We start from the raw sequence: 21,570 nt of genomic DNA, 5'->3' as shown, positions 1-21,570 counted from the left end.
CCCATAAGTAGATCTTTGTCTCAACTGTTTTATTCTGCTGGTAAAAACTTGCAGGGTTCTTTTGACAGGCAGAATCAATGGAGTGAAAAAGCTTGACAGGTCAAAGGTGGATTGATCTAACAAGGGAAAGAAGCCCTTCAATAGTATTTGGCCGATGCTCCAAAGTGAACTCAAATGGATCATAATTGAGATTACCAACCATTTGAGTTAAACACAAGATACTTGTGCATTAAGAAAGGATGAGTGCTCAGTGAAGGAATCCACCTCACTTTGCCCTTTACTTATAAGTTAAGTAGCCTAGCACATGGCTCCCCATGTCCCCAAAAGCCTGAGCTAGAAAGGACAGATGGGCAGAGAGAGCCAGAACATCACTGCGGTTATCAAGTGGGCTCCTCCCTTCACCGATGTTTTCTTTAGTTAGGCCTACGACACCTCGGAGAGGCTAAACAGTTAACTCTGGCGTTCCAGAGTAACCTCCCTGCCAGCCTTTGCCATCGCTGCCCCGGCTCTCTGGAACTCTCTCCCTTTACACATCCCAAACTCTGACTCACTTCAATCATTCAAAAACCACCTCAAGACCTACCTGTTCAAAGAAGCACACAACACATGACCTACCCCCGCCCCACCCCTGTATCTGTTCTGTTTTATTTATCTGTTTTATTTTTACTTTTATTTAATGTAAAGCGACTTTGAGTATTAAAGCTGGAGTAGGACGTGTTATTTTCATACATTTTTATCAATCACGAGCAAAAAGCGATGTATACATCGATAGGGAGTAATACACAAAGTGATCCAACACTGAGATGAGAAATCTCAGTTGTCTGTGTCAGCAGCTAGACTGCAATAAGTTCGACCAATCATTCAACAGGGCTCTGTTCGGCTGTGTGCTTTCAAAATCAAGCTAACTGCTGCGGCTTTCTCAGGATGCCCTACTCCAGCTTTAAGAAAAGCGCTATATAAATCCTATGAATTATTATTATTATTAAAGTTTTGGTGAAGAGGCAGTATTCTTGCTCGCTCTTTTGGAGAACAACCCTCATCAAAAAAACAAGAGTTATCTGCTGAGCCATGAGAGGGGTACACTTGATGTTGTTGTCACAGCAGACAAAGGTTTCCTCTAGAGTACGTTGTGAGACAATCATCCAAACTGGGCACACACAAAGCACAAACATAGAAGAATAATTTTCATCACTGTTTGAAAAAACAAAATGTGAAAGGGGAATACTTAAGATTCCACTTGACGGCCAGGAACGCTTTGAAACCAGAGAGAATACTTCAGAGGCATAAAGTGTTTCGGTTCACGGTAACTCAGATGTTTCAAAGATTCTTTGCTGATTCCCACAGCAGACAACTGTTTCAGCGGCGTCAAGATTCAGCTTATCCGCCTTAGCATCAGTCTAACTTTCAGTAAGTCGCCTGTCTTACAGGTTCCTCAACCACTTATCAAAAATGCCCTGACACGAAAAGGTGTTCTTGTAATGTGGTTTAATCTTGCGTAGTTCTTCTGTTCTCATCATGTACCTGCTCTGTACGACTAATGCTGTGAATTTCAATAGTTGTCTTATCTGGCCCGTTTTTGTTGGCAGCATTTGAGGGTAACTATGCTCTCACAATCAGCAAGAGCTCTTCCTCCCTCCCTCCCAGCATTTTGTAAATAAATGCAACTACTCCTCATTCACCCTTTTGTTGTATTCAAAGACGAAACCACCGTCATCGGTCTCATCCAGGACGGAGACGAGTCTGCTTACAGACAGGAGGTGGAACAGCTGGCACTCTGGTGTAGTCAGAACCATCTGGAGCTGAACCCGCTCAAGACGGTAGAGATGACAGTGGACTTCAGGAGAAGCCCCCCCCCCCTCACCATCCTGAACAGCACTGTGTCTACTGTGGACTCTTTCAGGTTCCCGGGATCCACTATCTCCCGGGACCTGAGGTGGACCTCCCACATAGACACAATCAGAAAAAAGGGCCAGCAGAGGATGTACTTCCTGCTTCAGCTCTGGAAGTTCAATCTGCCCCAGGAACTGCTGATCATGTTCTACACCTCTATCATCCAGTCTGTTCTGTGTACCTCCATCACTGTCTGGTTTGGATCTGCAACCAAACGAGACAAACACAGACTGCAACGGACTATAAGGACTGCAGAAAAAATCATCGGTGTCGACCTGCCCCCCATCCAGGACTTGTACCGGTCCCGGGCCAGGAAACGGGCATGTAGCATCACCGCTGACCCCTCACACCCTGGACACAAATTCTTCAAACTCCTCCCCTCCGGCAGTCGCTACAGATCACTGTGCGCCATAAGAACAGTTTCTTCCCCCAGGCTGTCACTCTGATAAACACTAAACCATAACAGTGTCATACCTGTCAGATAAATACTCTCTGTAAATATACATGTAGATATACAATGCAAAAATTATCCAAGCAGAATTCCATATTTCTATTTTTTGTATTATTTAACTACTATTTTTTTAAATGTAAAAACTACCTCTGCTACTCACCACTGCACTTTTATCATATTATTTTAGCCTGTACATATTAGTCATGCCCAAGCGAGCCGGATGCGACCCTGGTGGTGAGGCTTTCAGCTGTGTGTCTGCCCCCGGTAGCTGGCTGCAGTATAGGTCAAAACGTCTCCCCCATTCATTTGCAGTCAAACTTTAAAAAATAAATACACGTCGTACGAATGTTTCTCACATCCGTATGCTGTGGTGATATGTAGTTAGTATTTGACTGTTTTGTGTTCAAGGCCTCTTTTTCCTGAAATGTTTATTTTTCGTTAGTTATTAGAGTTTAAAAAACGGGGTTTTACTTCTGGGTTTCCTTTGATTCACAGCCGCCGTAGAGTGAAACTTCAAAGGACACTCTTGTGACGTCACGCTGTAGGGCGGAGCTTATTACAGTGGCTTCACAGGCTCTGGCTGCACAATGGCGGCACCCAGGAGGGGGATTTTTTGGCTTCAGAACCGTACAACGGGAAGAGGCGGAGCAACGCTGTCCATTTTTATTTACAGTCTATGGTCATGCCTATTTGTTGTTCTTTTGTATTTATAGCTGATGTTATTGTTATTGTTTTTATTTTATTTTTATTTGTATGCCTTATTCTTATGCCTTGTACAAAGAGAGCACAGTCTACCTAAGTCAAATTCCTTGCGTGTTCAAGCATACCTGGCCAATAAAACTGATTCTGATTCTGATTCTGATTCTCTCATGGTTCTGAGTCCATTCCAAGTCAGACTCCTTGTCTCACCTGTAGGGATGTAAGGATATATCGCAAATCGGTAAAAAAATGATACAAATAATTCCAATCAATCCAACATAATTTGTATCGGGATATTATTTTTAAAATGTAGAAGGCGCTATCTGCATTATACTCTGCTTGCTCAACATCTTTAAGTCTCTTGCGCTGCTCTCTCGTCACTCGCTAAGTGGAAGTGTTTTAAGTTTAAAGCATGTTTCAGAATCAGCTGACTGCATACAGCGGAGACGCTCAGCTGGGGGCGGCAGCCTAGTAACAGGTCTCCACAAGCGCTTTTTTTCTCCTCTGCTGGACTGATTCTGACCCGGTTGCGCTCCCGACTGACATGATCGTGACCCTTACTGTTGCAGTAAATCCAAATATTGCAGCCTTCACTCTATCACCATGCTTCCAGAGAGATTATTTATAAACCTGCTCCTTAAGTTAATATTCAGCATGTTAACTTTTTGAACATCTCAATATGATCCTTAGCTGTTTAATACCGTCAGTAATATACACTGTGTCGTGAAGGAAATTTTTATTCAGGGGGAAAAAACACATTTGGCATTGCTTTTGACATGGAAAACATTTACGTTTTTTTAATGATTAAACAATAATCAATCGTTAACATTTCCAAAGAACAATTCCGGAGAATACTTGAAATGTAAATCCCTAATTCAAAGAGATTTACCTTATTTGTTTTAATTTTAAATACTTTAATTTGGGAATCATTCACTTTCCATTTCTCTATAATTGTTCAGAAATTTTCCAACAAGGTATTTCTTTTGGATGGTGATTTTAGTTTTTTTGCAAGTTGCAGAAAAGGTGTGCAGTGGTTTTATTTGAGTTACACCTTAAAAATGAGAAATGAAAAAGGATTACTTTGTTTACAAAAAAATATAAGAGAAAGAATGTATATTGCAACTGGCCATATCTGAGAATTGAAATAAAATAATTATTGAAATTTTGAGTTCAATCTAGTTTTCTTGAAAATCGTTAGAAAATTGTGAGTGAATTGTATCGTTAACCAAAAATAGAGATTCAAATCGCATCGTGGGTTGAGTGTTTCATTACATCCCTACTCACCTGTTATTCTGCTGGTAAAATCTTGCAGGGTTCTTTTGACAGGCAGCATCAATGGAGGGAAAAAGCTTGACAGGTCAAAGGTGGATTGATCTAACGAGGGAAAGAAGCCCTTCGATAGTATTTGGCCGATGTTCCAAAGTGATCTTGAACTCAAATGGATCATAATTGAGATTACCCAACATTTGAGTTAAACACAAGATACTTGTGCATTAAGAAAGGATGAGTGCTCAGTAAAGGAATCAACCTCACTAGGCCCTTTACTAATAAGTTAAGTAGCCTAGCACATGGCTCCCCATGTCCCCAAAAGCCTGAGATAGAAAGTACAGATGGGCAGAGAGAGTTAGCACATCACTGGGGTTATCAAGTGGGCTCCTCCCTTCACTGATGTTTTCTTTAGTTAGGCCTACAACACCTCGGAGAGGCTGAACAGTAAACTCTGGCGTTCCAGAGTAACCTCCCTCCATGCCAGCTTCCACTAGCCATCATATCCACTAGTAGAACACCCCAATCTAATAACCCAACCCATATAGTATTGCCACGTTCCACGGCCCCAGGCTCTGTATATGGATGCTCCAGGTAGCTAGCTCATTTGGAAATCCCAATGACAAATTATTAGTTCTACAAATGCACTTATGCTCTGAAAGCATGGCTATATGTCAGTGAGACAGGGTGCAGTGTTTAGTACAGCTGTAAAACACAAGGCCTGCTCCCCCAAATTTGGCTTTTGGCCGAATTATCTGAGTTATGGGAAGCTCCTGTCTGATAGGTTCTTTAACTTCTTCCTGGACATGTCATGTTATCATAAACCGAGATGCTTTATGCCAAGAGGTAATTTCTCCAGTTTCAAAACTTTTGTGTTTTGTGTTTGCCCAGTTTGGATGATTGTCTCACAACGTACTCTAGAGGAAATCTTTGTCTGCTGTGACAACAACATTAAGGGTACCCCTCTCATGGCTTAGATAGCTCTTGGTTTTTTGGTGAGATTTGATGAGGGTTGTTCTCCCAAAGAGCTAGCAAGAGTACTGCCTCATCACCAAAAATGTTGCAAGTCAGTGTTGTCTTCTTTTCCTAGGATTCCCCACAGAGGTTCACCCAAATGGGTTGATAAAGGGTCCATGAAGGGTTCAATACAGGTCCCCTAGACCCGCCCAGTTCCCCTGTTCTCTCACATGTCCATTTCTAGCCAAAATGTGTTCTGAATGGTAGCCCGTTCCCAGTTGAAGCTTGTCTTAACAAGGAAAGGCAAATGGAGGTCCCAATAAACCATATTCTGAGGGGGGAAAGCTTAATGTTGTTTATGGGTCGCACTGGTTTGTTTTGGTTTTAAGTTGTGTAAATGTAAATAATCTGAACAACAGTTTTCCACTTCCTGAAGCAATGGATGCTTAAAATCTAGAAATAAATCCTCACTAACATTTACATTTGGTAGTTGTTCTGATCTTGGATACGCAACTGCTCCACAGCTTATCTGAGTGTGACTCCTCTTCACCTCTCTGACCATTACTTTATTCAGTTTTCACTTGGATTACCAGAATCTCAACAATCCACTATTCAGTTCATATCATACTGCAGAAACATTTGGTCACTTGACCCAACTAAGCTGTCTGATGAGGTCTCAGCGGCAATGGCTTCATGTAACGAGTCCTTCACACTCTCCACTAATAAAGCTACTGACTCATTCTGCTCCTTACTGACCTCCTCTCTGGACAAACTCTGCCCACTGGTGTCCAAGCCTGCCCAAAACACTCCACCCTGTCCCTGGCTCACTGAGGTGATCAGAGATCAAAGGGCAGGGCTAAGAGCGGCTGAGAGAAAGTGGCGTAAATCCAAACAACCCACTGTCTTGACAGACTATCAGCAAAAACTCTCCTCATTTACCTCTGCTTTAAAATCTGCTAAGAAGGCGTTTTATCATGCAAAGATCTGTGCTGCCACTGATGCATGCAAACTCTTCTCTGCTTGTACTTCTCTGCTTTCTCCCTCAAACTCACAACCCTCCACTATGTTGACCCTGGACATGTTTGCCTCGTACTTTACTGACAAGGTTGCTACCATCAGTAATAAATTCTGTGAGCCTGACCAATTTAGCTCTTGGCCATCAGCTAGTGATTCCTCACTCAGCTCATTCTCTCCACTGAGTAAGAGCGAAGTCACCAGGCTTCTGCTTGCCTCTAAGCCCACAACCTGTCCGCTTGATCTGTTACCCTCACATCTCCTGCAGTCGATTGAGCCCACAATCAGCCCAGCTGTAACAAACATCATTAACTCCTCTCTGTCCACTGGTGTTTTCCCTACTACATTCAAGCAAGCGAGGGTCAGTGCATTGCTCAAAAAACCCACTCTCAACCCAGCCCAGGTTGAAAATTACAGGCCGGTCTCACATCTTCCATTCCTTTCAAAAATACTGGAGCGCACAGTCTTCAACCAGCTCTCAGAATACTTACAGAACCATGATCTACTTGATCAGTATCAGTCTGGCTTTAGGCAGGGCCACTCTACTGAAACTGCACTTTTGTCGGTAACAGAATCGTTGCGTGTGGCTAAAACAGCAGGTCAGTCCTTGGTTCTCTTGCTGCTGGACCTGTCTGCTCCTTTTGACACAGTAAACCACAAAATCCTCCTCTCTGCACTCTCCTCACTTGGTATCTCAGGGTCTGCCCTCCAGTGGTTCAAGTCCTACCTCACAGGGAGATCTTTTAGAGTATCATGGAGAGGAGAAGTGTCCAATATGCATGGCTTATCAACAGGGGTACCTCAAGGGTCAGTGCTTGGTCCCCTCCTGTTCTCAATATACACCACATCACTTGGTGCAGTGTTCCGCTCCCATGGCTTTTCCTATCACTGCTATGCAGATGATACACAGCTTTTCCTGTATTTTCCACATGACGACACAACTGTCTCAGCTCGGATCTCATCCTGCCTTGCTGACATTTCTAAATGGATGAGGGAACATCACCTACAGCTCAACCTGTCCAAGACTGAGCTTATTATCATTCCAGCCAGTCCCACTATGGACCCACAGATCAATATCCAGTTTGGATCTCAAAACCTCATGCCCACTAAGTCTGCCCGAAATCTGGGTGTCATGATCGATGACCAGCTAACCTTCAGGGTTCATGTTGCCTCGATTGCTCGGTCCTGCCATTTTGCCCTCTATAACATCAAGAGGATCAGACCCTACCTGACAGAACACACAACACAGCTTCTGGTTCAGGCTCTTGTAATGTCACGCATTGACTACTGCAACTCTCTACTGGCAGGCCTCCCTGAATGCACAGTTAAACCTCTGCAAATGATCCAGAACGCAGCAGCATGTCTGGTCTTCAACCAACCTAAGACAGCTCATGTCACTCCCCTGCTCATTTCGCTACACTGGCTTCCAGTTGCAGCTCGCATCAGATACAAAACTCTTATCATGACTTACAAAGCAGTCACCAAAACCACTCCAGTTTACCTGGAACCCCTCATCCAGGTCTACTGCACTTCTCGCCCGCTATGGTCAGCCTCTGAAAAGTGCGTGGTGCTTCCAGCACATAAGGCCTCAAAATCACTAGCTCGACTCTTCTCCTCTGTTGTCCATAAATGGTGGAATGAATTGGTCAACTCCATTCGATCTGCAGAGTCCCTCTCTACTTTCAAAAGACAGCTAAAGACCCAACTCTTAGCTCTTTAGGAAGCAATATGCACTTAGCTTGACTGTTCTCCACTGTTGTCCCCAGTGGCAGATCGTGTCTTCCAGCTACAGTTGACTTGCAATGTCCTGCTCTACTCTGGGAATCTGTGTTCAGCTCCTGAGTGACCCAGCACTTGGTACTTTGGTCATTATTGTGGTGATGTTAATTGTTGATGATGATAATGGAAGGTCTTAAATGGTTTGGTTGCTTCATTGTAGATGTTCCTTATTTATAAAAAAAAAAAAAAGAAATTCCTTATTAACTTTTGTGTATTGCCTTTACACTGCTTGGCAGTACCTGCACCCAAATTGACTTGAAGCACTTTATTACTCTTACTGATCTCGTTTCCTCTTGTCTAGATCTTTGCTTTTGTTGCTCTTGTTCTCGTATGTACGTCGCTTTGGATAAAAGCGTCTTCAAAATGACTTTGTAACATTTGAAATTCAGTCATTCAAAGTGTGTTGCAATCAGTGTTTTGTGTTTGGTGTCACTACAGTTTAATTCTTGCCCTCATGCCTACTAATGAGTGATGAGAAAAAGTCCCAGGTAGTCATGGATGCACTCATAGAACTGAACACCCATGAAACAGAAGTAATGCTAAACAACTCCCACAGACAAGAATCGCAATGACTGAGCAACTTTGCTTCTTTGTGCAGTATAACATAGTTTAAAGGTGACATATCCCGCTTTTTTCATCAATATATATTTATCTATGAGGTCCCCAAAACATGTCTTTAAAGTTTATGCTGAAAAAAACACTTTGAAATCAGATTTTGGCATGCCTGAAAAGTCCTCTTCTTCAGTCCTCTTCAGAACAGTCTGTTTTCTCTCTGACCACGCCCCCTCAGAAAGTGGATGTGCCTCGGCTCTCCGGCACGTTGATCTAATGTTTACATGTTGGCTGAATATACACGGCTGCTCTAAGGTCGCTTTACTTCAACCCTCTGAATCTGATCCAGAATCTGATCCTGACGGAGAGGCGCCTGCAGCAGGACCTTTCTGAACTATTGGTCACAGATTTAGTGTTTCTTGTTGTTTTATTTATCAGTATGTAGACGTGTGTCTTGGTACACAGCTACGAGCATGTAGCTATGTGGCTATGCTAAGTAGCGCTAGCACTTATCCATGATAAATAAAAATCATCCACTAGATCTTCAAATCTGCAGACGTGGGGAGTAAAACCGACCTCTGCCAGAAAGGCAGCAGGACCTTTTATGAAGGATTGGTCACAGATTTAGTGTTTCTTGTTGTTTTATTTGTCAGTATGTCGACGTGTGTCTTGGTACACAGCTACAGCTACAGCTATGAACATGTAGCTATGTGGCTATGCTAACTAGCGCTAGCATTTATCCATGACAAATAAAAATCATCCACTAGATCTTCAAATCTGCAGACGTGGGGAGTAAAACCGACCTCTGCCAGAAAGGCAGCGGGACCTTTTCTGAAGGATTGGTCACAGATTTAGTGTTTCTTGTTGTTTTATTTGTCAGTATGTTGACGTGTGTCTTGGTACACAGCTACAGCTACGACATGTAGCTATGTAGCTATGCTAACTAGCGCTAGCACTTATCCATGATAAATAAAAATCATCCACTATATCTTCAAATCTGCAGACGTGGGGAGTAAAACCGACCTTTGTGTTTATTAAGACAGCCTACAACTAGCATGCCTCCCTCCTAAGCTCCTTGTTAGCACACATTTGTGCAGGTAAGGAAAAATGGAGGGGGGATTCAGTATTATTTTATACAGTCTATGGGCTGAACAAGCTCCGAGCTCTGACTCCGACTCCGTGACAGACCGGATATTGTTGTGACGTAACAAAAACACGGAAGTCTGAAACGGCTCGTTTCACACACATTTACAGAAAGGTGGAGAAATAAAAACAGGGGCAGAATGGATTTTTTTCATTCTCGGGGGGTTTGTAGACATGCCAGGGACACATATTTCAGGTAAAGAACCATTTAAAGGCAATTTTGCATGATATGTCACCTTTAAATAGTTCCTGACCATGGTCATGTTCCAGAAAATAGTTTGTACCTTTTTGTTTTCACATAACATTGCCACACCTTTACATAACTTAACCTAAATGCATAACTAATTTTTAATTACAGCTTTCATGTTATTTATTCCACAAGTTGGTCCCAGGACTGGATGGAATTGAAGGTACAGATTTGTGAGCTAAAGTTTTGCACTCAAAATGTCATTCGTATAAAGAGGCTGATTTTCCTTTTATGTTGCTAATTTCACACAGAAACTTCAAAAACTCCTCAACTTTAAAAATATCACTGATGTAAAGGGAAAGAAAACAGCAATGAATAGACAACAAGTTGTTTTATTTACTCAGTTATATAAATTTTATTCAACATTTCAGCAATCAGTTACACCTTTTTACATTTGACTAATCAATATTGAGAACAAATCTGGTTGAATACTTCATGACAGAAAGAGAGAACGCAACAATTTTAGAAAACGCAGAATCCCGGGTGTATCAACTACGCGGATGTTTCGGCTACCTACGCTGACCTGTTCGGACTTGCAGCTCTCCGTCACAGATTGCACGCTCGACAAAGACTGGAACACCTTTTTGCCCACAATGGTGTTACCAACGGCGCTCTTCCCTACTCCAGTTTTCCCGATCATAACAATCCAGGGGAGCACCTGCAGACAGACAATCATTCTGTTAATACTTCAAAGTAAAATGAAAAGCTTCAATGTGCTGAGCAGATCTGAAGAAGTAAAAGATTAAGACTTTACCATCAGGGACAGATGTGATGGCACCCATCTTCCTCGCTGCCTTTGCTTTGTGATGAAGAAAACAGAGCTTAACTTTGTTTTATAATTTCTAGACTCCTCCCAAGGGGGTGGATCTATCTCATTTATATCACTTAAACTCAGTCTGGTAGACTCAAACCTTCTGCAGAGACTCCAGTGAAACCTTCATGATGTCTGCTCACCACAGACCTGAACAAATGAATTCAGGAAGGGCTCCACCTCGTAAGTGATGCTTTCTTATCCTTCAAAGAAAAATAAGATAAAACTCCACCAGCTTTTGGCTGAGGGAAAAATTAATAGTAATTTTTGTCTAATTTATTTTGATTTCTAATATCCATCAGCCACTACCTTTACCGAGAGTTTTACAACCTTTTAATTATTTGATAGCTGCTCTGATTGAAAACTACAGAATCTTTTAGAATGACATTTGTCCTCACAAATATAATCATACAGCTGAATTATCTTTTTAATGTTTGTATATTTAGACAGTTGATGCTGACTGACAATCATGAGGGTAGAATACAAATGAATGACATTCCTGCATTTTGTACTTTATTTTGATTGCCCAACTTTGACATCCTGTATCACTCCCAGAGGTGATATTGCTGTTAAATATGGAGCATATGATAGCAATATTGACAATGGTTCCACAACTTTTTTTAAAAAGATTATAGGAATGTGTATTAAAATACAGTAAACAAATTGCAGCCTTCAAAGGCCACTGGAAATGTGTGTTGTGCTATATCCAACATGTGCACTGTGAATAAACGTCTAAATATAGAGTCCAGATATGATTCAAGAACAAAAATCAAGAAATAGAAGTTTAATATTTGTTAATGTAATGACAGCTCTGCCTTTTATCACACATGCTCCTTGGACTCCTCTTTGCCTCTTGTTTGCAAAGATGGGGGATGTTCATTTATACGGCCAATCTTATGATTAAAAAAAAGTATAAGCACGAAGCGGTTTGACAGCATTCCTTCAAAGGCAGATCACTGTCATTCTTAGTGTCCATGGTTGTTACAGGGGTAAGACAAACATTTAGGGTGTGTCCCTGGCGACCGTATCTAATGAGAATGAAATAATGGTGTATATGTAGCATGTTAAACACTAATGCGTGTGCACAAGATACAATTTATTGGGTATGAACCAAGCGGCAGCCTCCAGTATCAAAATATGAAGCCAATACGGAAGTGCTAAAAACTGCAGTTCCTCGAAACACCAGAAACCACATACACACCAATTCGAGACCATCTTTACAAAAGAAATAAACATGTTTACAGCCTAGTTCAAAAAACGTTTTTGGTCTGAATGGCTCATTTCTCTATCCATTTTATAAATCGGAAGTTCAGAAGATATCCCTGTTTGTTTGTTTATTTGTTTTTCAGCGTATGGGGGCAAGTACACCATCGCTCTGTTTGGAAAGGGATTGCAGGAAACCTCCTTTTTCTTCAATGGTGATATAAATTCTGAAATATTGTCAAACGATGTTACACTGCAGGAGAACAGTTCGTTCAAAGTCATCAAAACTGGTCATTTCTTTGATGAAAAATATCAGCACCCAGACCAGCTGGTTATTGACATCATGGCTTTGTCCCAGCCTGGCCCCCATCTCTTCATAATGGCAGTAGACCCAGAAAACACTGAAGAGGAAAAAGTTGTTGCACAAATCAGTAAACTTCACACTACCTTTGGTGACAATATGACATCACACCTAGTTATCATGTTACCAGATGGCAAAACCTACAATTCACTCAGTTACCGAAAAGATCTGAACATCATGTTGGTAATCTTAACTGACTCTCTGGCCAGTGACTGTAGGAAGCTGTGCGATGGTCGTCAATCATTTCTGTATGATGACAGACACTACAGTCAATACAGCCAAGACGTTGTGAAGAGAAGAAAAGCAACCTTAGAGGAGAGGAGGTAAAAACTTTACTATTACACAAGCATTTTCATCCCATACCTTTGTATAAACAGCAGAGAACTCATCCTACTTCAGAGCTGGCTTTTGTTTCTCAGGGACTTTTTTCATTGAGGGTTTTCTGAAAAGGTAAAACTTATCTGTGGTTTTAAATTATTAATACAAGCTACCTGGCTTACACAAACTCTAACTTCTATTAACAGATTCTACATTAGAACGTAGAATCTGTCAATGCATTACTAGACTTTTGTATAGTCTGGTGTGTGTTTGCATTTTGATGTAGTCACAATAGTATTAACCAATCACCTATATATTGAAGGCGGATCACATTCTACCTAAATGAGCTCCCATTGGTGATAATTTGATAAAAAATGTTTACCTGATATCTGCATACAAGAGCAGCTAACAGTTAGTTAACTGCTAAATACTGTGTCTTGAAAGCCAAGCACCATAGTGTTTAGATTTCCTGACTTCCTGGAAGGCATCAGGAATAATCAATCAAACTTCTATTTAAAAAAACAAGCATTTAAAAGAGAGGTCGTCTTCTTCTAATGAGGACACACCTAGCAAAGTTTAACGTATTCATTTTTACAAATCTGCATTATGATGATGTACAGTGAAATTGGGACTTACCAGAAACAGGTGAACTGCTGCTCCTCCAGAAGATAATATGAGACAAGTAATTAAGGCGTTTACTCAGCAGACATATCTGAAGGAGTGCATTGTGCATTACTTTTTAACAAAGCCGAACACCATTATGATGGTGCTATTTAGAGTGAAACTGGGACTCACCAGATACGGGTGAACAAAACAGAAAAAAAGAAGTCTCGCCTCAGAGTTGTTTATTGCTAACTGCTAGCATCCCTGGAAGACCCGAGAAGCTCACCACAACTCCCAGTACTGTAGATGTGCTCTAAGATCAACACAAGCCCAGATATAAATACAATATAAAATATACAAGTTTATCTCAATCTTTATGGTACTATTATTTCTTGTATTATAACAATCTTGGACATTTTCGTGTTCGGATGATTTTAGAACAGATGTTTGTAAATATTAAGCGCAGAAGTACAAATAAAGACGCAATCTTTCCAGAACCCACAGCATGAAAACATGAACATAGGCTCACCCTGAAGCAGGATGAAGCTCATTTCTGTACCGACTGTTTTATGATTAACACTAGTATAATATAACTCTTTCAGAACTCACACACCATCAAAGCATAGGCTTACCTACAACTGGGAAGCAGGTGAGTCTGGTTTAAATTACGTACGTTGAAGGTGGTCATTAGCGCAGGAAGTGAATTGTATTTGTGACAAATTAATGAGAAGTTAAAGATGATATGAATGTAACTAAGAATCAGACTGTCACAAGTGGAAGGCTATTTCTTAGAAGTTAAACTGGAATATTGTGATAAACTAGTCAGAATAAGGATCCATGAGATTTCTGAGATGCAAATAATTCTGCTGTTTTTCAGATGGCGGGAAAGAAATTATTCATCATGGCAGCCAAGGTGGGTGATATCATTCATGCATACAGGTAATACTGTCTCTGTCTAGCTGACTAAAGGCCTATATCAGTTGAAATACTTAGTGATTATTGCAACTTACCACTAGATGTGTGAATTTTGATAGTTGACATTGTTTTGGGGCCCATCCCTCACCAGCGACAGCACGGCACCTGATAACAGTAATCAACAATCTCCTCCGCCTGTCAATCAAGTCAGCTGTGCCTCTAATTATTCCAAAACTCGTAATCTTCATATCTTACTGCCAGGTTATGAGAAAATTCGACCCCGTTCAGTGTGTGCTGATAGAGAAATTAGCTATTCAGACTACACTAATTTTTTGAACCAATTTGTAAACATGTTTATTTATGCTGAAAAGATCGGCTTTTTTGAATGGGTGTGTATGTGGTTTCCAGTGCTTCCAGAGCCAACTCGAGAAACTGCAGTTTTTAACACTTCGGAGATTGCCACTTTGTTGAAAGCCAGGAGCACGGTTTCACAAGCGTGTGATGTCACGTAAATTAATGAATACCAATTGTAAGGACGGCCTGTCAAAGTATGACATCCAACAGTAGTTATGTGATCATTATTGTGGTTAATATATATTGGCTGAGCTTTACTGTGTTGGGAGACAGTTTCAATGGAAACACCCCTCACTGTACATTGGGTAGGAATCACAGTGTAATATGAGAAAAAAAGTTTTTAAATGTTTCTATTAAAGGTGACATATCATGCAAAATCGACGTTTTAATGGTTCTCTACCTGTAATATGTTTCCCTGGCATGTCTACAACCCCCCGAAAATGAAAAAAATCCATTCTGCCCCTGTTTTGATTTCTCCACCTTTCTGTAAATGTGTGTGAAACGAGCCGTTTCAGACTTCCGTGTTTTTGTTACGTAACAACAATATCCGGTCTGTCACGGAGTCAGAGCTCGGAGCTTGTTCAGCCCATAGACTGTATAAAATACAACTCAACTCCTCCTTCGTTTTTCATTCCCTGCACACGTGTGCTAACAAGGAGCTTAGGAGGGTGGCATGCTAGTTGTAGGCTGTCTTAATAAACACAAAGGTCAGTTTTACTCCCCACGTCTGCAGATTTCAGCATCTAGTGGATGATTTTTATTTGTCATGGAAAAGTGTTGGCGCTAGTTAGCATAGCCACATAGCTACATGTCGTAGCTGTAGCTGTGTACCAAGACACACGTCGATATACTGACAAATAAAACAACAATAAACACTAAATCTATGACCAATCCTTCAGAAAAGGTCCTGCTGCAGGCGCCTCTCCGTCAGGATCAGATTCTGGATCAGATTCAGAGGGTTGAAGTAACGCGATCTTAGAGCAGCCGTGTATATTCAGCCAACATGTAAACATTAGATCACCATGCTGGAGAGCCGAGGGCACATCCACTTCCTGAGGGGGCGTGGTCAGAGGGAAAACAGAGTGTTCTGAGGAGGACTGAAGAAGAGGGCTTTTCAGGCATGCCAAAATCTGATTTCAAAGTGATTTTTTGAGCATAAACTTTAAAGACATGTTTTGGGGACCTCTTAGACCAATATATATTGATGAAAAAAGCGTGATATGTCACCTTTAAGGAATTAATGTGCATGTCGTTCTAAATGGATGTTTTATCTTCACAGGCAGTAACCCCATAGTTCCGTCATATCCTGACCTTTCAGCCTATGAAAGAGAAACACCTGGACAGCACATTGGTAAGCTTCTGGAGATTTGAGCATGTTTTATTATAAAGTTGTTGCAAATGAAGTACCAATATCCAAGCTTCTCATTATTCATTCAAATATTTTAAAAACTGTATCCTCCAGGTAACGGTGTCCACTGTGCTTACGACGACACATTTAACATCATTCTGCTTGGACTGACTAGAACTGGAAAGAGTGCGTCTGCAAACACCATCCTGGCTGCAGGGACCCCTCAAAAGGATTCAAGTCTGCATTTCAGATCTGGGTTCAGTTCCATGCCGGTCACCACCAAATGTGAGGCCAAAATAATCAGGTTATTTGGGGGGGAGGTGAGAGTGGTCGACACGCCTGATTTCTTTCATGACGGGCTCCAAAACCACCAGGCCCAGGTAGAAGAGTGTAAGAGGTATTGTACACACGGGCGCTGCTTGGTGTTACTTGTGATACAGCTCAGCCGGTTCACTGATCAAGAGGAAGGGATATTAGAGAAGCTGGAGAACATGCTTGGCATGAAGATCAGAGAAATCACATTTGTCCTGCTGACCCACGGAGAGGACCTGAAAGAAAAACTGGAGCAGTTTGTCAGAGGAAATTATCGTCTCTGGAAAATCATTGAAATGTGCGGCTACCGTTATCATCTATTCAAGAACTCTTCCAAAGACACTAAGCAAGTCAGACAGCTCATGAAGAAAGTGCGAAACTGGACCCGTATTTTCACACAGTTAGAAAAGTCCTCAACACAAGCCATGGGTTGTCCAGCGAGTTAGTTATATATGCTCACTACTGAACTGAAAATGTGTGAATAATAGAGCCCTCTATGTAAATAAGCACTACATTGACATAGCCAGTGTTGGGCGTGAACACATTAAAATTAAGGATAAGGACAGGGAAATGGTCTGTGGCCTCCACCTGCAGAACTATTCCTTTATAGAGGTTGTCTTGCTAATTGCCTCTCATTTCCACCTGTTGTCTGTTCCATTTGCACAACAGCAGGTGAAATTGATTCACAATAAGTGTTGCTTCCTAACTGGACATGTTGATATTACAGAAGTGTGATTGATTTGGAGTTACATTGTAATTTTTAAGTGTTCCCTTTATTTTTTGAGCAGTGCATTAAAAAATATAATGTAATATTTCAAATCAGAATCATCAGAGTCTTACGTATTTTGTAGCACAAATAAATGTGTATCTCCTTTTCTTTCTGTCCATATTCACTGTTATATTAAAGAAAATGTAAACATGTCTGTTCAATCTTAATATTTATTCTTAAGTTTGTTTGTTTTTTGTCTGTGAGTGACATTCAATCTAACAGATACACTGGACAGTTAATGATAAAGTGGATTTTTAAGTATTCTTCTGAGGGAGTAAAAGAAAAGAAACACTCACCTGGTGTCTGGAGAACTTTATTTGCACGAAACCAGAGAAAATCTTGCTTAAAGTTTTTGCATAGAGTTTGATTCTTCAGGACATTCTGTATAAAAGCTTTCATGACTCTGTTTGTGACAAAATGTATATCCATCTCCATTAAAATGATCTACCTTTACTTTTGTTGTTGTATCATGTTTGGTCTAAGAATGTATCAAGTCTGAAGCTTTGAAGCCAAAGTAGCGTTAGCTTGAATAGCAATTCTGCTACCCCTCTACATAGAAAAAAGAACTTTGCTAAAAACCTCATAAATGTTTTAAAGTCTTCATACTACCAACTTTATCCAAGACTTACCTTAGAGAACAGAGAGAGTCTGAGAGACAGTCACAGTTTGTGCTCCGTTAACTGCCCTTCTTTGAGTTCCCTCCCAAAAATATGTCACTTTCTGTAAAAGGCCTTAAGGGAATTGTAGTTTTTTGTTTTGTTTTACTTTATTACTTGCAATATATAAATTAATTAAATAAATATGCCTTGAAAATGGTAAAGTGGTAGAGTGTTTTCAGCCAGATAAGGTCATTAAATAAAATGTGAGTGAGCATGACACAGCAAAAATAACTCAAAGCCTGACTAATGAGGGGGATAACATATTCAATACTGCAATTTAAAGGTTTATCAGCTGATTTAAATAAATAAATATTCAAGATGTCAGTGAGGATGAGCTGATTTGAGGCTCTGCATATATAATTTGATTTATCAAAACCTGACCTATTTCAACAGCCTATAAATATAATGAATATTGCACTAGTGCTACAGTTTTAGTCATATTTGAGGTTTCAGTTTTGGTTGTTTTAGCTTTTCTCAGCTATATGTAGACTCAGTTTTAAAAAAGGAGGGATGTCAACGCAAATATGTTCATGCAGGAATTAAATCAAACATTGTGTTAACATTTGTTAATGTCCTTTCTATTATTCAGGTGTCTTTTAGTTGTGTACAGTAGTCTTAGTTGGACTTTCATCAGTGTCTGTTATTTTTCACCTCGCGGTGCAAGGCCTGCATCGTGATGGGTCCTTAAAACCATCAAGAGATTCTATTTGACTATTTCCATATCTGTCACAGTTTAATATTTCTTGAAACTTTTAATGTAAAGATTTTTGCTTTAAATTATGTGACTACTTGGAAAGTCTGCATGACTATCTAAAAACAGAACAGCCTGCTGCTTCCAGTGCTTGCTTTGTAAGGAAGCAGGAAAATAAAGTTTTGATTCATAGTGTCTTGCAGTCTGTCCTGGTTTAATGATTGTCATATCAAATCTAGTTACACATGTGCATTTAACTATGTTATATGTAATTATGTTGGGAGTTATGAAGGTTAGTGTGTGTAGTTTACCTGACACCTAGTGGTCGTTTCAGTTGACTGCAACTCCTCTGTTATTATGGTCACCAATGATTTATTTCATGAATTACAAGTTGTGTACTGTATTTCTAAAGAAACCAACATGAGGTTGTTTATAATATTTTCTTTCATATTGTTCACCTGGGTGAAAAACTCATTGTTTATATTATAGGTGCACTCTGAGGCAATGATGCCCAATACGAGAATTAGACTTGTTCCAAAGGGCTTCAACTATTTCAAGATATACTCTGTACTTTTATGTTGGAAAGAACTTTAAGGTGATGTTGATGATTTTTAAGAAAGACTGGCTTCAAATTGATATACTATCACAAAGTTCATTATTAATTCCCTCATAATAAATATCCAGCTTAAATAACTGTTAGTTATTTTAAGATAAATAGTGCTCTAATTTATGGCTGTCTTGAAATGTTGTACATTTATGTTGTGTTTATAAAGTGCTTTGGCGTACAAAGCATGGCAGAAACTCAGTTGGTAAATTCTTACCATGTGTAACCGGTCTGTGATGTCCCTGCGTTGTGTTCCGATGTTAATGATGACTCAGATAACAGCAGGTGGGTTCTTGCTCTTTACTGGCAGTTCTGCGACAAAAGACAGTAACAATGAGTTCCCTGAGCTGTGGGTGTGTCATAGGTCTTCCCTCTGACCAAGCCAAAATCCACTCTCCCACAGAAAACCGTTTATAAAATCAGCAAACAAAACAAGCAATCTGTTACACTCAAATATGTATATATATACATATTCCTATTAAACAACCTCAAAATGTATCTAAACATTCTATAATATATACAAATTAGGGATGGGCATTTCAAGCCAAAATATTTAATATAAAAATTCTAAAAAATCTGAAATGCAACTCACAATTTTGACTGAGCACATGCCTCATAATGCTCGTTGTTTCCCAAAAAAATGTAGAATAAAAACTGTAAAATGACACATTTCTTTATGACACCAAACTCTGTTTATGAATCAATCAGCTTGTGTTTCTGTTCTTAATACCACAAGTTTAAAAAGAAACAGTGAAAGAAAAACTGAGCAATTTGATGGTTAATTATAGCAAAAGTTTGAAGGGTAAGTGTGTAATCACGTCGATATGCAGGTAGGAGGACAAGGAAACCAAAATAAGAACAATAAGAAAATGAATGTTTTGATGAGATTTATATGGCTCAACCACATCAACCTGTTACACATGTAAAAAGCAATATACAACAAATTAAACAGAATAAAGCCCCAACAGTACCCTACTGCAGGCAAGATGGCGCCGCCACAACATCCACACCGGAAGTCCATACCGGAAGTCCATACCGGAAGTTACAAAGCTAAAAACGTTGCAATAACACCCACACCGGAAGTCCATACCAGAAGTTACAAAAATAAAAGCCTTCAAAAAAAATAAAAGCCTTGAAAAACAGGAACGTGAACGCAAAATAAAAGCCTTCAAAAACACGTAGGTTTACGCGTAATTCTATGAACTTTTTTGCACTTACATTTTAATCGTATCAGTATTATTGACTAGTTGATTGACTCCAAAAGTGTATAGGCTGTTGAGAATTCAAGTTACTTAGAAGCCTGCACGAATCACTAAGTTATAGTGTTAACGTCTCAGCCATGCACAGCCTTTTGTTCCGAGTGTGTGTTGAAATACTTAAAGCTGATTATGATGCTGCCGTGATGACATCTGCATATGCCTCTCTTGTTTTGTCTGGGTCATATGTTATTTTATGTTGTGTTAGCCTGACTGTACCTCACCTGTGGTGTGTGTCCTGCCCCTGCACACCTGCTTGCCTTTGACTGATTCCCCCAGTGACCCCTCTTCCTTCCAGCACAGCTGTTCCCCACAGGTTCATTATGATAACTGTGCAGCGTGCAGGAGTCTCTTTCCATGGGGACTTGTCACATTATCTAAGTTTGCTGTAGTGTTTGTTCCAAATTACCTTGCATGCTGTCTGCCTATGTGATCACATGTATAGATTAATGAATGAATGAAATACAGATCCAGAGTAGATCCACAGTCACGAGAGAAGAGCAGAATGTTATCTATGGTGCAGGGGCGAGTGGAGGAGGAAAATGTAGAGGTGTGTGGTGACTGTTTCTTTTTTAACATAATCTGTAACACGTTACAATGACACAGTGACAGGGGTGTTCATTAACCACAAGAACAAACGGAGGGAATGGTTTCTCCTTCTATTTTGAGACATTAGATGGGCGTAAACACAGCTTGTCAAACAGTTTTATTCAGATTGAATGCTTGATGCATGTACACCAATGTCTTAACAAGATCACTTTATTTGGCGTCCATGAAAACATTGAAGTTGGAACCTTCAATTAGAATGACTAGAAAAACTGCAAATGTATACATAGCTACTGTTTCTTTCCATCCAACCCCTACTTGAAATGTAGAATTATACTTTATTTTATGTTCTTTTAATGTTATATGTATGATGTCTTAACCCTTTTGTATTGATAATGTTGTACTTGAAAAAGAACAATGCACTTTTGCTATTACAAACTCCAAATCAACATAGAATATTAGGACTAAAATATTTCAACTTGAGGCACCACTGTCAGCCACTGATGATAGATGTACAGTACACATTTCTGGGGAGCCTCTGTTGTTTTTGTGGTGAATATAGATCTCTGTGTACAGCTTGAGTGTATTTTCCCTCTTACTTACAGTCTTTTCCTTCTCATCCCCTCCCCCCACACACACTAACACTCTACATTATTCTGTTCTTCATACACAGCGGGATCTCTCTCACTCACTCTCTCTATCACAATTAGCTTTCTGCTAATTGATTTAGCAGCGACAGACTAATGCAATCAATACGCTACACGAAGAAGAAACTTCCAGTTCGACGCATCCGGCATTGGGTAGAGAGGGGGTTAAAGAATC

At 40.2% G+C, this 21,570-nt stretch overlaps 1 protein-coding gene and 2 long non-coding RNA genes across 5 annotated transcripts; 1 reads left to right on the top strand and 2 right to left on the bottom strand.

Annotated features, from left to right (window-relative positions):
- Positions 1-10,804: 10,804 nt before the first annotated feature.
- Positions 10,805-13,762, bottom strand: LOC117830769. Its single transcript, XR_004634839.1, has 5 exons — positions 13,328-13,762; positions 13,074-13,168; positions 12,737-12,815; positions 12,518-12,619; positions 10,805-12,413 (listed from the first exon to the last, which is right to left on the bottom strand). It is a non-coding gene; the product is annotated as an uncharacterized LOC117830769 (long non-coding RNA).
- On the top strand, positions 12,165-16,857 carry LOC117830767 (GTPase IMAP family member 5-like). The gene is made up of 5 exons (XM_034709035.1): positions 12,165-12,696; positions 13,897-13,943; positions 14,172-14,207; positions 15,843-15,914; positions 16,026-16,857. Exons 1-5 carry the CDS (start codon positions 12,356-12,358, stop codon positions 16,667-16,669), a joined length of 1,140 nt encoding a protein of 379 aa, XP_034564926.1. The 5' UTR covers positions 12,165-12,355; the 3' UTR covers positions 16,670-16,857.
- Positions 15,916-20,471, bottom strand: LOC117830768. 3 transcript variants are annotated; one of them, XR_004634836.1, is made up of 3 exons: positions 20,427-20,471; positions 19,164-19,258; positions 15,916-16,459 (listed from the first exon to the last, which is right to left on the bottom strand). It is a non-coding gene; the product is annotated as an uncharacterized LOC117830768 (long non-coding RNA). The 3 variants fall into 3 exon arrangements; XR_004634837.1 differs by lacking the exon at positions 20,427-20,471 and adding an exon at positions 19,918-19,965; XR_004634838.1 differs by lacking the exon at positions 20,427-20,471 and adding an exon at positions 19,539-19,888.
- Between the last annotated feature and the right edge of the window lie 1,099 nt (positions 20,472-21,570).

Source organism: Notolabrus celidotus, chromosome 19, assembly GCF_009762535.1.
Source record: "Notolabrus celidotus isolate fNotCel1 chromosome 19, fNotCel1.pri, whole genome shotgun sequence".
Lineage (NCBI taxonomy): Eukaryota > Metazoa > Chordata > Actinopteri > Labriformes > Labridae > Notolabrus > Notolabrus celidotus.
This window is presented reverse-complemented; position numbering and strand designations above follow the sequence as displayed.

Excerpts from the sequence above, each read along its gene's own strand:
- LOC117830767 (XM_034709035.1), top strand. The coding sequence starts at position 12,356 with ATGGCTTTGTCCCAGCCTGGCCCCCATCTCTTCATAATGGCAGTAGAC. Across the intron at positions 12,697-13,896 it reads GCAACCTTAGAGGAGAGGAG|AACTCACACACCATCAAAGC; the intron begins GTAAAAACTTTA and ends TAACTCTTTCAG. Across the intron at positions 13,944-14,171 it reads TACCTACAACTGGGAAGCAG|ATGGCGGGAAAGAAATTATT; the intron begins GTGAGTCTGGTT and ends GCTGTTTTTCAG.